Raw genomic sequence first — 16,392 nt, 5'->3', positions numbered from 1 at the left:
CCTTGAGGCAGATGAGCTAGAGCAGCAGAAACCCATTGCAGATTCCACACCTGTCAGCTAAGAACAGGAAGTTCACACAGGTTCGCCAAATTGGACAATGTTGATGGTGATGATGGTAAGTCCCAATTTCTGTGCTGTGACATTTAGAAATCAGGTTTAGAATTTAATTTAGTGTAAACAACGTGGAAGCACTAATCCATCCTGCCTAATTCAGGTCGTTGGGGATGTAATGGTGTCGGGGATAATTTCATGGCGCGCTTTCGGCCCCTTGGTACCAACTGAGTAACTCCACAGCCTACTTGAATACTGTTGCTGATCATGTCCATGCCTTTATGACCACATCCATCTTCTGATGGTTGCTTCCAGTCACATGTCACAAAGCTCAAATCATCTCAAACTAGCTTCTTGAACACAATGACTTTACTCAAATGGCCTCCTGGTGGAACTGGAGATTCGCCCCGTGGATGTGCAGCAACTGGGTCATACTATCATGTTGATGTGGGCCAAACTTTCTGAGGTATGCATCCAACATCTTGCTGAATCTATGTCATGAAGTATTAAGAGAATTCTGAAGGGAAAAGAGGCATGCACATGCGACATTATAGGTAGTTGGGTAGTAAAATGTAAAGTGACGTTTCTGCTTACGGGGAAAAAAATGAGCCTTACAACTTAAATTATATATATTAATTCATAAAGGCCTTAAGGGAATTCAGTCTATGTTCAATCTACTAAAGTCATCATGTCATCAAGACATGTTTTCTCCTGGGGTGCCCAGATTAAAATATGTTTTGGGATTGTAAACTATTCTGTAACAAAGCAGAGGCCCAATATAGAGTAAATGAATCTTTAACAGATTTACTCTTGCTGGACCATTATCTAATACATACGTGCAATACACACAAGTGTATATATATATATATATACACAGACACACGAATATATATAGCTCTATTTGTGCCTTTATTGAAACAAATTTAATTGTGTTGGAACTCGCTTCTGAAACACATGTGATTGTGTATCAGCTGGCAGCCATCTCGTGAACATTGCCTGGATGGCTGAGTTATGAAGCCCAGTATAGAACAATTATCACTTAAAGCATGTCACATCATTTCTACACTGTGCATCGTTTCTGCTGCTGTGCAGGAACGCAGTTGTGGGAGATAAATAACAATAAATACACACATAAAAAAAAAAAAGTAGATGATTCTTAATCTGAAGGATCGGTTGCACACTGCTCAGCTGTGACTCCACAGCACCTGTCTTTTACACGTTTAGTGCAAAAGGTGACTATCCGAGCATTAAAAACCAGCACTCCCCCACAACAGAGCTGCTTTCTGTCTGCTCCCCCATCCCGCAACAACCTGGAGGAGAGAGAGCGCAACTACATCACTGCCCCTGCCTCCTCCTCACAGCGTTGGTCGCCATCCATCCCCTCTCCTCCTGTACCATAACAGATGGTGGGAACAACATTGCATTCACCGGGTACCACAACAATAGACCGCAGCATCTAGTCCGGACATCACTGGCCTTTCAGCACCATGCTCCCAGCGCGGGACTGCGCGAGGTTGTGAGTGCCGTCGTGATTTATTTCACGCGGTATCACCACGGCCACGGAGGAACCTTCTTGCGACTGTTTGGGCTCTCCGTCGAGTGGGGAAGATGGCCGCTATGAAAATATTAACGGGCACGGGGCTCTTCTTGGCTCTCTGCGCGCTGGGGCTGCTCGCCATGGCGATTTGCACCGATTATTGGTACGAGACGGACGCGAGGAGACATCGAGAGAGGTGTAAAAACTATGCCAGTAAGCGAAACGACCCGGGTTACATCTACATTTCGAGCCACAACCTCCCCCTCCAGATGCCTCCAAAGAGCCTGGAGAGGGAAGGTAACGGCCCAGATGCTGCTCCTGTCTTCAGGAGGAAGCGGCACTTTCTGGCCGGGGCGTCTGCCATGGAGTCTCACTGTAGCCGGCAGTTTAACTCCACCATCTCTGGTCTCTGGAGGAAATGTCACCGGGAAGGATTCGACCCGGAGACCGAGGACCTCATTTACAAAGGTAAACACGAGCAGTCTGGAGCCTGGCTTTTCTTGTGTGCACCACCAGGCCGTGATGCTCAGCGATGAGCTCACCTAGCCTGACACACACACACACACACACACACACACACACACACACACACACACACACACACACACACACACACTCATCCAGAGGCCTCTCACATCAGCATGTCTCTGCTTTGACATTTTATAAAACATGAGGATGGCCTTTTGGAATCTATTGTGTCTTTTAATTTAGCGGGTAATTTCGCTGTCCATGGTGCTAAGTCTCTCTCTTTCTCTCTCTCTCTATAATATTATTATAACAAGAGGATAGTCTTGTCTATAAGAGCCTAAGCGGTCTAGTAATAGTCAATATGATAAATAAAACAATTTCAGTGTGCACCAGAAGCTGAATCTTTAATGCAAGTGCTTTAAATATTAGGCTACAGTAGAGACAACTCAGTGCACAGCCATCCTTCAGTGAACAACAATGAAAACCTTTGTATCAGGCCTGATGTCATACCTGGAAAAGAGTAAGGTCCTGAAACTGGGGGACTTTTTGTGGTCCTTGTTGTTGTTGTTGTTGGTTAGTGTCACAATAAAAGTAGATCAGCATGGCTAAAACAGACCAGTAAATAACATTCATTTAGCCACAGCATGCTGTACTGAAACCAATTCACACCAAATCTAGCAGCCTTTTAGATACCTTGCAGTAATTCTGTTACATAATACTTCCCACTTTCCTCCCCCCCAACTACTATAACTACTGCCACTCATTTTACAATTAAAAACCATTTAATTGCACGAATAACACAAGATTTCAGGCTCTCCAATGAATAATTTACAGTGCATTTTCTTTTCTGCTCTCAAAAATCATCATATTGTAAGAGCAGTGCACTTACATCATTTCAGTGTTCTGTTAAACACTTACACCCCCGGAGAGCAGTCATTTCGGGGTAGTACCTTAGACCCCCGCGGAGTCATCATTTTGCGTTTCTACCTTTAAAAGCCGGAGAGCAGTCAAATGCTGGAAGTGGAAGCTAAATTGGCTAGTCATTCATATGTATATTGGGTCGTTACCTAGGAATTCTGGAGGGAGGGGATTGGGGGAGAAATCAACACACATGAGTCTAGGTCCTTTGTTGCTGACATTTATTGATAAAAACAGTAGTTTCATTTCATGTTATTTCCTTTTTCATTTCAAGCAAGGAAGTGGATGTAGTTAGTAAGTAAGATATTTCAGACATTATTCTGACACAGAGGAGGAGATACTGGAATTATAATTAGTATCTATGCATGCATTTGTGATTTTGTTTGACCTTCCCATTGCTCACAATTTGAATTTGTTCACACTGCAGATGAGTGTCTCAGTCCCCAAACAAGCTCTCTTTTTCGGTGGAGAAGCAGTCTCCTCATCCGCAGTGAGTGTGGAGAAATCAACACACATGAGTCTAGGTCCTTTGTTGCTGACATTTATTGATAAAAACAGTAGTTTCATTTCATGTTATTTCCTTTTTCATTTCAAGCAAGGAAGTGGATGTAGTTAGTAAGTAAGATATTTCAGACATTATTCTGACACAGAGGAGGAGATACTGGAATTATAATTAGTATCTATGCATGCATTTGTGATTTTGTTTGACCTTCCCATTGCTTACAGTACAAAAAACCAACCATTTGTACACATATGTACTAATAATAATAAAAAGTGAGTGCAACACTGCAACCCGTCACCCCGTCGTTCAGTGGTCGTTGATCAGTGGTCCATTGTGGCACCATTCAGAGCACTGGTACAATAGTACCAGCAAGATATGGGAAGACATTGCAAATGTACTTGGATTTTAGGTTGCAAGCCACCCAAAACTTGATCCCAAACTTGTCAGGTTTACTTGCAAACACTTGGAGTGTTTCAGTATGCCATCTTCTTAGCAGCATGCACAGCGTGGTTCAGACCGAAAACACTACCAAAAGGAAGCCAAACACTGTCACCCTTTACAACAAGACAAAGTGTGGCGTGGATGTGATGGACCAGATGGTTCGGGAGTACACTGTCCGCAAAGGAACACGGCGCTGGCCAGTTGCCGTGTTTTATAACATGATTGACATGGCAGCACTGAATGCACATGTGCTGTATCAAGAATGCACCGGGACGAAGGAAAGACGGGTGGACTTCCTGGTAGCCCTTGCAACCGAATTGGCTCACTCTCATGTAGCTGCGAAGAAGGAAAGAAAAGAACAGTTGCTTCGGACACAACCCTCCACACCGAGCCCTGGAAAAAGGGCCACGTGTCAGGTCAAACACAGATGCAAAAAAAATCAGGCCACTGTGCGATGTGTTCACTGCTACAGGTACACATGTGGTAAATGCAGGCGACAGATACCGTGGCAGTGCCAGGATTGTGAGTGATTGCTGAAAATGTTGTAATGTACTCACTCAATTTTTGTTATTATTTGTAAACATGTGTACAAACGGTTGGTTTTTTTTCTATTTTCATCAATAAATGTCAGCAACAAAGGACCTACATGTGTGTTGAGTTCTCCCTAAGATGGCATACTGAAACACTCCAAGTGTTTGCAAGTAAACCTGACAAGTTTGGGATCAAGTTTTGGGTGGCTTGCAACCTAAAATCCAAGTACATTTGCAATGTCTTCCCATATCTTGCTGGTACTATTGTACCAGTGCTCTGAATGGTGCCACAATGGACCACTGATCAACGACCACTGAACGACGGGGTGACGGGTTGCAGTGTTGCACTCACTTTTTATTATTATTAGTACATATGTGTACAAATGGTTGGTTTTTTGTACTGTAAGCAATGGGAAGGTCAAACAAAATCACAAATGCATGCATAGATACTAATTATAATTCCAGTATCTCCTCCTCTGTGTCAGAATAATGTCTGAAATATCTTACTTACTAACTACATCCACTTCCTTGCTTGAAATGAAAAAGGAAATAACATGAAATGAAACTACTGTTTTTATCAATAAATGTCAGCAACAAAGGACCTAGACTCATGTGTGTTGATTTCTCCACACTCACTGCGGATGAGGAGACTGCTTCTCCACCGAAAAAGAGAGCTTGTTTGGGGACTGAGACACTCATCTGCAGTGTGAACAAATTCAAATTGTGAGCAATGGGAAGGTCAAACAAAATCACAAATGCATGCATAGATACTAATTATAATTCCAGTATCTCCTCCTCTGTGTCAGAATAATGTCTGAAATATCTTACTTACTAACTACATCCACTTCCTTGCTTGAAATGAAAAAGGAAATAACATGAAATGAAACTACTGTTTTTATCAATAAATGTCAGCAACAAAGGACCTAGACTCATGTGTGTTGATTTCTCCCCCAATCCCCTCCCTCCAGAATTCCTAGGTAACGACCCAATATACATATGAATGACTAGCCAATTTAGCTTCCACTTCCAGCATTTGACTGCTCTCCGGCTTTTAAAGGTAGAAACGCAAAATGATGACTCCGCGGGGGTCTCAGGTAGAAGCCTTCTTGACTTGACTGCTCTCCGGCTTTTAAAGGTAGAACGGTAGAAGCTGGGAATTCCAGTGTTAATGTTTCACTGATTGCCCCATTGTCCTGTAAAGGCTGACTTTATGGCATAAACACATTAGTGCGATGTAGTTTTTGCAGCAGCAAGTAACTCTGATGAAGCTTATTCAGATTTTGTCTCTGAATGGTTGTGATTCAGTGTTCGGGTTATTTCAGGCTGTACTTTGTATTATTATTTAACTGGACTGCGTTTCTTTTTAAAACATTTGAGTTTTAAACGAGCACTACTATGTTGGTTATGAGCTGTGTTCATGAGACCATGTCCACATCTTGCACTATGCGTGTTGACAGACTACAACACATTTAACTTATGTTAAAAGTTCTTGCTGCTACTAGCCTCCATGCCTTTGGGATATTTACCATACTGAGCTCTTATCAGCAAGAACGGAGGTGCAGATTAGAATTGGCTCAATTTCAAGCATAATAGAACTTACAGTATTTACTATAAGTGCCTGCAGAAGTAAATACTGTATGCAGTCTAAGTAAATAGATTTTATTACTCGATTTAGATAGCCCTGCCTGAGTCTTAGGATCATCTTTAACTTCAGGTTTTATAGCTTCACATTCATTTATCATGTTTTGTGCAAAGAGTGGTACAGATGGCATAGAAGAAAACTGATTATTTATAATGGTCACTGGCTATAAAGCACCAGCATTATGTGGAGAATAATAACATGTAAACCAAACTATATCTTTCTTCGCTGCAGTAGCTCTGCTTTGCCATTGGCATGTTCACTACAGTGACAATGAATATACACCAGAAGCATTACGCAGATTCGTCCGCTGTTATTACATTTAGATCTCACAAATGTATGTAATTGAACATCAGAATTGTGCTAACGTTGTTACTTCCTGCTCAAGCAGCCAAAATGTGATTACTGTGCAATCAGACGTCAACCAGTCTGTCAGATTTAAAGTGACCTTAATTAAACTCTGTCATCCTGCTTGAAGGCAAACAATAAATGATAATAACACAAATTTTAAGTGAGACAGTTTACAGAACTGCACTCGGAATCAGATGAAAAGAAAGGTCAAAGCTGCAAAGCATTTTAATAGTTGATTGTGTCTCATCTGGGAGATTATTTTCTTAATTAATGCAAACATTTCTGAATGCATTTCCAGATCTATACAGAGTATTAGGAGTTCAAAATCTTAATTTGTTCACATAGTTTTTCAGCATATGTGGAACAGAGTTTACCCCTATAGATGTTTGGACTTAGACTTTCACAATATGTGACACCTTCAAAGATTCCTTCACTTGCGTTATCAGATTAAAGCCGGGCACCGATATGCTTACGAGTAATAATCAAACTCATTGTACCGTAGCTGTGATAAATGTCTGATTTGTCCCATTTGAACTCACAACAAAGCAAAAAGGAGACTCAGGGAGGCGTCAGTCAAGCACAGTCCGGTTCACTGATCACAGCTCCAGTCATGAAGCTAAATTAATTTATGTTAATCTTCAATAGGTGTGTGGGACATTTAATGGCTTGCCAAGTATCCACAATTTTCCTTAATATGAGATCTGATATGAAAAGCAGGATCTGGATTATAGACTTTGGTTCCCAAAACCAAATGCAAAAATCAAAATAGATTCACTTTAAAGGCAGAACAGTTAACAGTTGTGGCTGTCGGTGGAATAATCCATATTCCATATTGTTTCCCTAATCCCCTCCCTTAATAACAATGTAGGAGTGGTTGGGAAAACAAGGTTAATAAGGCCAGCTCAGAAAATTAAAACCCAGTGAGGGTGGAAAATAAATAAGAAGCTTTTCTACCATGTTTGCATACACACATTATCTTACAATCCCAGAAGTAGGGCGAAGGTTCAGAATGCAATTCTTACTTAATTTTCTTGCTTGTTACCCTCTTACTTACTTGAATTAAAGGAATTTGTCCTCCAGTTACAACTGTTTCCATTTTCTTCTGCCAGGCATAATTCAGAGATGTATCCCAGTCAAGTATCACTATTCTTCGTCCATCTTACCGCGAAATTTACCCATCAACATCACAAAGACTATACGGCAGGATGAGTGGCATGCACTCCGTAAGTATTAAAGTTTTTGTCTTTATGGAGCTGGTGTTGGCTGTGTTTGTGTTTGGTGATTGACTATCTGGTTTTTGGAGTTATTCATTAATACACATGTATTTTTTCTACAAAGAATTTCGGTCAGACTCGAAAGGGTTTGGCATTGTAAATAATTGCTGTCTGATCAATACAAGCAGACTGATTGCCAAAACATTACAGTCTAACTCAGCAAGTCTGATAAGTGCATCTCATCTGTGACGTTTCTTTTTGTATTGGATACTCGACTCAGCTGGTTGTCATTTGGTGGCATTCTTGATATTATCTTGAAATTGCTGATCTACAGCAACAATTTCACTATTTGGAGGGAATCTAAATTCCTGTTTTAAATCTCTGAGGTTCTGGCTGGACTCTGAAGTTAATGTGGATTTCTGTTTATGTAGATGCGAACAGATTTGTTATTTTAACTGATTTATCACAATTATTTGCTGCATTATCACAAACAGATTGCATGTCGTTGCCAGTTTGAACCCATTCAATCACAATCTGATAGCAGGCTAATTCCATCGTACTGCTGTTCAAAGTCAAAGTCACACAGCAAGTGACTGCAAGTGGTTTGCTCATGTAATCTACATCTTTGAAGCATGAAGATTAGAAGTTTATTTCACACAGTTTCCAGCCACTGTTTTTCCTAGTGTGATCATAGCATTACTAGACTAGCTTAATGATAATTAAAAAAATAAAAAGAGAAAATTAAATAACAATCTTTTTTTAGTAATGGGCTTTGTTTTTGAGTGACATTGGTGTGCACCAAGGCACTGTGTTGGGTCCTATGTCTTTTTTTCGTCAAACAAATGTCTCTATTATTACCAAATCAAAATAACACCATGTTGCCAGCTAAAGAACTGCTGGAAGTCTTTCTCACTTTTTTCTCACATTAAATCACATTTGCTTCTGTTTAATGAATATCAATACTCAACATGATGTGTAGTCGAAGGGAAAGTGGTGTTTTTTTATTGTTTGTACAACAGGATTGCTTTAGTCTTACTATTAGTGCTCTGGATTTATCATACTGCTCTTAGCATCTACATAACTATCACATACAGGCTCTTAATCATACAATCCATAAAAACAGCTCAAGCATGCAATATTTATTACTAAGTCCTGAAACTGTTGACCTGTGAAACACCAATGAAAAATCAGAGCTGCATGAGAAAGTAAAGGATGTTTGCACATTTAATTAAAAAAAAGAGAAACAGCAGCACACCTGCTACCACTAACCCACGCTAGTTATGAAAGTTATCCCTGTTTTAGTCGTTGTTTTGCTACTTGAATCAACACGCATTTCTTCTCTTATTTAGTGTCACTGTTTTCAGAGAAAAAGGAACTCACTTTAGACTTGCTTGCACAGCACTGAATAGCAGACAAAAATAGGAACAGGCAGTGGAACATATAGCAGCTTATCAGCTAGATATTTCCCTCTGGAGGTGGAGGAGACCCAAACCAGAAGTAAAAGTTGAACATAAGTTTGGCAGGTGGACACAGACAAACACATTTTGTATTGTGCTCTTATTTATTCTTTGTACCGACAGACAGTTTTACTGTAACTACCATTAGCTCTGCTTGTTAAACTAAAATTGATCCATAGATGAAAGATGCCATGTTCACATAACAGTGTTTTCATCCTGTCAGTTCTTGTCAGCCTCAAACATGTCCGAAACTATTTTCATGTGAGAGGCAGTGACAAAATTAATTAGTTTTAGCAAATGAAGGTAACTTGAGCACTTCCAGAGGCTAATGTGAATTTTATTTATAAACTTTTATTAAATCATTGCTGATTTTAATAGACTCCAGCGCCCCCCGTGACACTGAAAAGGATAAGCGGAAGCGCATGGATGGATTGCTGATTTTTTATTAAAAAATTATGTGAAAACACATTCAACAACAAATTCAAATAGACATTTTTGTTTCTGTCAATACATTTTATTGTGATTTTTATTTGCCTTCTAGATGTCATCAAATATTAAAAGATACAACTATACATACAAGTACCCATACTGTATAAATGCAATTTAAATAATGGCAAAAATGTACAACTGCGTATAACACCAAAATCAAAATACTGTTCTTATACCTTACAGCAGCGGTCCTCAACCTTTTTTGCGCCACGGACCGGTTAATGCCCGACAATATTTTCACAGACCGGCCTTTAAGGTGTTGCGGATAAATACAACAAAATAAAACTAGTACCGGTACCGAAAAAAAGAAGATTTATTCATAACACGTGAAAAGACCCAGGAAAACCGAGTTAACGATAAAAACGATAACAAAATAACGCTGAAAACCGATAAAAACCCTGAAAACCATACATTTCACACCTGAGCCTCAACTCTCGCGGCCCGGTACCAAACGACTCACGGACCGGTACCGGTCCGAGGCCCAGGGGTTGGGGACCGCTGCCTTACAGTACAGATATGATGATATAAGTGTGGAAATATTAAACATAAATATGTTTTTTTTGTCTTTTTCCCCCCTCACTATTTCAAATGCATTTGCAAAAGCCACGTCTTTTTTCAGTCTTGCTGGAAACGTTTATGTGAAATAATCTCCTTGTGCTGTCATTCCCTGCAGTCTTTTATAAACCTATAAGCCTTAGCAAGACGCTCGCTTCGTCGCAGTGGATACTTATCCATTTCTGAATAATTAAAATACCTATATTTACCACTTTTAACACATAGCTGCCTATCAATAGTAAATGTGTTGCTGACCTTATACTGACCTCACGGTTATCAGGGTTATTAACACAGGGGCTTCTTTTCTTAAACCTCCCCTTTAAACCCTTGAGTAGACCTGTACTTCTTGGCATCCTTGTATCACGGTACTGTGAAAAGCACATCCTCACATGAGTCTGCAGACGAAATACAATTTTATTCAGTTTCTGTTCTTCATGACAGCCGAGATCACCTTTAGGTTAATATGAGATAGTGAGTTGCCAGACCTTAGATTCCATCAGTAGTGATTTCCAGTATCATGTTCCACTACTTTTATCTTATTGCCTGTAGGTGTGTTGTTTTATATTCAGTACGGGTGATACAGTGCGTTGGTAATGCAGAGATGTTCAGTTAAGATGAGTTAAAAATACATCCTTGCATTTATTCTTGTTATTTGTGTTCTTGCTATATTTTTCCATTTTTATTCTCGTTGTATTTTGTTGCACGAGTACTACATTTTTACATTAGCTATTAGAAGGCTCACTGAACACTTCATTTATCAAAGTTTAGAATTTTCTGGCAACTGTTTCATGGTTCTGGCTTAAAAAGGTTTTCTGTAAAAGTGATATCATTTTAATGCATTACAGTTTTTTTGAATTGTTTAATTATATATGTAATTATTTTTACTAACAGATTGAATTAGTTTTATTTGTGTATACAGTGGGATCCTCATTTGATTTCACTGTGTGGATCTATCTAGAAGATGAGGAAAATAAGACTATTTCCTAGAAAGAACTGTGTATTGAAACTACGTAATGATGTCTTAAAACACTTCCTCTTCTAACACAGCAGGTTGTTTCAACACGAAAAAGCAGAAAAAGCTGTCTAAAAGCAGATAGTTTAGCACGAAATAAAGTTCAGTTAGAGCTTTGAATTCACTGATTTCTGATTTTTGAATATTATATTGATCTATATTAAGTTGTTTTATTGGCATTAGTTAAATCCTTGACACACGAGTAAGTATATCATAGCATACTACAATATTAGTTCCTCTGAAAGACGAAACTGGACAGCCAGTTGGTTCCGTCACAACTTTGCTATTGATAATACAATTAGAAGTAAACATTCATTGGTAACTTTATTTCTAAGTTAGCATGTAGCCTAGTTTACATGAAATTGTTGATTGGATAGGTGCTAGCCTCACTTTTAAGGCTGCTGTGGAACTCCAGGGATTTGACTTTTGTATTCCCAGTAACATCATTGTACAATCTATAGTTTTGTCTACACTATCATGGTGATATTGTTTCTATGCCTGCCTCTTGACTCATGCTTATCTTAACTATTATCACAGAGTAGTTGTTACTGTCCTACTCTCCTGTGTTTCTTGTATCTTTGTTCTAACTGTGAAACACAGTGCGATTTTCCTGCCTCGCAAATAGAGCAGCAATGTATAAAGTTTATTTACAAGGCTCTACTGCACGATGTCTGATGACATTTTAATATTAGCTGTACTTCCTGTTCACACAGTTTGGAAAAACTGAAAGACTAAAAAAGGGAAAACCCCATCAACAACAACCAAACAATTAAAGCAATGTTGTTGTTTTTTTTATTTAATTGGATGATTTTAAAACATTACATGTCTATATCTACCCTGGGAAGTACTTTTCATAATTTATGACCATGTATAATGTCTCTTTGTATTAGGTTTCTGCCTGTCTAGCAGTCTGTCTACACTTATGTTATTGCACACAGGTGTGTCATGAAAAAGAGATCTTGTTCTCAGTGATGCAACGTGTTTACATAAGGAATTCAATAATAGTAATAATAATACTTTAGCCTTTAGCTTTAGTATTCAGTGTCTGTAAGTTACGATTCCCTCGGTGAAGTTTTCGTTTCTGCTTGCAGATCTAAGAAGAATGACAGCTGGCTTTGTGGGCATGGCTGTGTCCATCATTCTTTTCGGGTGGATCATTGGAGTGCTGGGATGCTGCCAGCAGCATGACCTCATGCAATATGTAGCTGGGCTACTCTTTCTCATGGGAGGTACTGTGAGAGCACATATGCCCACATCCACACACACGAATGCATGCATGCAAAATCCAATTTTATTCACTTTATTTATTTATTTGATGACAGCTGAGAGCACCTTTGTGTTAACATGAGATAACAGTTCAATGTCCCGCAGTAACATGATTCTCATCCTGCAGTAAGATGCAGAGTACATGTAAAAATTCAATAATCGATTGAAAACCATGTAAACCAGTCCTGTTCTCTTCCACTCACACAGGAACATGCTGCATCATCTCATTGTGCACATGTGTGGCAGGAATCAACTTCGAGTTATCCCGCTATCCTCGCTACATGTATGGCCTCCCTGAAGACATTAGCCATGGCTATGGCTGGTCCATGTTTTGTGCCTGGGGGGGCCTCGGTCTCACATTGCTGGCTGGCTTCCTCTGCACCTTGGCTCCATCCCTGAGTACGCCTGCCACTCGCACAACCATCCACAAGCCGAGGCAGGAGAACGGAACCGTGTGACAGGGGCGTTGTGAAGCGATTGAACCACCGAACGCACAAACACACCCTTCCAACCTTGATGTTTAACTCTGAAACAGTTTTTGTCTGATCACCATCTCACAACACCCTCAGCATCGCCATCCCCCTTCAGTGTTCAGTGTGCCTGAGTTGTGACAGAAGGAACAAAGTAACGGCAAATTTCACACACCTAATCTTGAAAATCCCCGAGGGACCTCCGTAAAGGCCAAGAGTGACACCCACAGCAATGTTTGACTGGGACATGGCTCTAATAGCACAAATAAGACTTTTTTTCTTTTGGTTTTGATTTTTGAAATGCTGACTTTATGATGATCTAATGGTGACTGTTTTCTCTGAAGAGAAATTGTCATAAAATGGTGCTCTCTTAAATACATAAAGCCACACACAATCCCACACAAGAGACACATTTACACACAAACACACACATATACACACACACACACAAACACAGACACACACCAGCCTTTCCACACATGCTCAATTACTATGGATGAATCATGAGAGATATCCAGCAAAAGGAACAAACATCAGGCCAGAACATCCTGTCAGCATTCCTCTGTCAGTCGAGTGAAGTGTGCTGTGTTACTGTTCGTAATGGAAAAAAAAAAAGAAGAAGAAAAAAATTTGGCACTGACTGCCCATTGCCTATCTTTAGTATAGCACACTAACTGATATCAAACATGAGCCCCAGGGCACACGTCTACAGCCTATACTGGGTCTAGCAGTGCGGTCAGTATGATAAAATACACAGAAGTAAAATTTTTGCCTTCCAGAGCAAATTGTTTGACGCTTCTTTGACAATTATATATGTACAAATGCATCTCAGTGTAGATCCAGATCATTGTTTGTGTAAAGTAGATTTTGAATATTTGTTTTCTGTTTGCTCAGAGGCAGTGATGGCCGGCAGAGTTCAGTCGATTACCAAGTGAAAGTAATGCAAGTAAGCAGGTAAATCTGAGTAAAAGAAACACAGCATCTGCTGCACTGTCATGGATCTGACAGACCGGTGTGTTTGCTGAAGGCTGAATCATAACCTGACAGCAAGAAAAATTAAACCAAACTATGGAGGAGGTATTTGATTGCTCCGCTGTTTAACCTCATATTGGCCAGTCCTTCTTTTCTCTGAATAGAAGCGAATTAAGCAATTTTAGAAGAGAAAGAAATGCAACTTCAGTGATGCCACTAAAAATACAAGCACAATCTGCACACAGAATTCTCATCTGTACTAAGTACAATAACGGACTATATCAAACATTAGTGGAAGGCCAAACTATCATCATTTAATATCCTGCAATGTTAGTTTTAATATAAGGAAAGGAGCACAATAAAAGATCATTTCTGTGATGGACCTCATTGTCCAGCAATCAAATGCATATTGTGAATTTAAGAGTTGTTTACAATTTTTTTTATATGGATGTTAATCTTTAGAAAACAACAACAAGAACAAAATTATAAGTAGAAAAAATCCTGTTGAAGGCTGTGATGCTTGGAATTCACACAATGACTGATCATTTTAGTAAAAATATATTTTGTACCAGTAAAATGCAAATGTACTGTGTACTAGCTAACAAAACAGTACACTACACATTGTTGTGTGTGAGAGGAACAGAGGAATTCTTCATTTTTGTCTTACACCTCCAAATCCGAGGTCGAAACAAAGCACCTACAGCAACATATGCCTAGACATGTGTCTCGAGCTGTACTGCAAATACACATTCAGTTTGAATTATTTAATTTACACATCGAAAATAACTAGACTGAGAAAACTTGAAATGACAAGTATCCATAATAAGTCAAATTTAAGGAATGCGTTCTTGGAAACTTATTTTTGATTTGAAATACACCAGGTTTTCTGTATTAAGTTGGAAAATGACATATTCCATAGTGTGCAACATGGTTTGGACAATGTAAAAATGTCTGAAAATAAAGTGTAGGACTTAAAGCTGTTAAATATAAAAGGAAAAACTATCACCCTGTTAACACTACTGGGCGAGAATAACCCACAAAAGCCATTTGGTTTTTGTTTTGTTTTTTTGTAACGCTGTAATTTTTTGTTCCCGAGTCACTAGAGGTAATATATTTTAAAAGGACAAAACTCACCACCTCCACGATCCATGACTACATGATACAAGAATATTACAGCCATGATGTTTTTATAAGTGTTGATTGCCTGAGATGAATCATGAGATATTCTATCAGCTATGTCAATTAACTCTCTTAGAAAAAAAAAGGTGTTATAGTGTCTTAACAACACTGTGTGTGACGTTTGGTCATTTCACCATCACCATCAATGAGGAAATGAACTGAGGCATGATAGAAAACTATATCGCCAGTGTCTTGTTGAATCTTTGCACTTTGCTGCGTTTCATGATTTAGTGAACCTGAAGTCTTAAGCTGGTGGCACTATATTTGTTTGCAAGGTCACACAAGGGAGCAAAAGATGATCAGAGCATGTAACAAGCACCCTGTTGTGAGTCCGCGTTTATACAGTGTTGTGAGGTCAGGGTCAATCGGCCGAGGCTCTTAATGTGGAAATGTTTCCACCTGAAAGTAGGGCATACTATAAATATGGAAATTTTTTATATCTATGCTCGCTACACTGCTAACTGACAGAATGCGACGCTGTGTGGTGTTTTAATGAAGTTTTAAGTTTGCACTTAAACTGAAACACAGTAATATACTGTAAGCAGTGAAGTGTAATGTATATGTACATGGTGAAAGTACAATGTGTTGTTCTGACTGAAGCACAACTGCACACAACTCTTTTTTGCGTATTATGGGGGTGGGGAAGGAATTAGACTTTTGCCACCACTGCATGTGTGCAGTCAAAACATAACACATGATCCATTTTGAAAGCACACAGCTACCCCCCAGCCCCCAGCCCCCCATGTCTCAAATAGTAAATTTCAATGAACACCAACACAAAGCAGTGTCTGTGTTTTGAAGCTGAAGTTTTGTCATCAACTCAAAACAAAAGAACAGTAGCACACAGTAGCAAGATTTACAAAGCATTACAAAAAAACAAAAAACAACGAACGTTAGAGGACGGATGAGCACCGTGTAACAAGATACTGGAAATTGTTGTATAATCCAGCTTTCATGAGAAACTTAGAGAAGTACTCTGTGCAATGAGAGATGACCCATGAAAATGCCACCATTAAGAGTGGCTCTCATTTCAGTAGCACAGCTATTATTTTCTACATTTATACTGGTTCCATCCACTGCAGATGTTACGTGGGGATAAAAAAAAAACAAAAAACAAAAGCCAGACATTACAGCCTTGCATGATCTCATTACAGTTAGTTTCTTTCAATATATGAAAAAGTGTGTCCATTTTTAATTAGTTTATTTTACTGAAATAAAACATGTAATTATTAACATGTTGTTGCTTTCTGTCTTTGTGTTTGTGCCGGGACTCTGCAGTTCTGCCCTCCAAAGTTGCAGAGCTATATGTGAATCACTCTGTTTTAAAAAAAAAAACAAGAC

At 39.2% G+C, this 16,392-nt stretch overlaps 1 protein-coding gene across 1 annotated transcript; it reads left to right on the top strand.

Annotated features, from left to right (window-relative positions):
* The first annotated feature begins 1,324 nt into the window (after nucleotides 1–1,324).
* tmem276b (transmembrane protein 276b) lies at nucleotides 1,325–16,286 on the top strand. The gene is made up of 4 exons (XM_085270657.1): nucleotides 1,325–2,056; nucleotides 7,547–7,660; nucleotides 12,256–12,393; nucleotides 12,638–16,286. The coding sequence occupies exons 1-4, from the start codon at nucleotides 1,660–1,662 to the stop codon at nucleotides 12,886–12,888; spliced, it is 900 nt and encodes a 299-aa protein (XP_085126783.1). The 5' UTR covers nucleotides 1,325–1,659; the 3' UTR covers nucleotides 12,889–16,286.
* Nucleotides 16,287–16,392: the final 106 nt, after the last annotated feature.

This window comes from Mchenga conophoros, linkage group LG1, assembly GCF_057382185.1.
Source record: "Mchenga conophoros isolate Kocher_MC1m ecotype Shallow Benthic linkage group LG1, M_conophoros_male_GT1.1, whole genome shotgun sequence".
In the NCBI taxonomy this organism is placed as follows: Eukaryota; Metazoa; Chordata; class Actinopteri; order Cichliformes; family Cichlidae; genus Mchenga; species Mchenga conophoros.
Note: the sequence above shows the minus strand (reverse complement) of the source record. Positions and strands in the feature narration are given on the sequence as shown.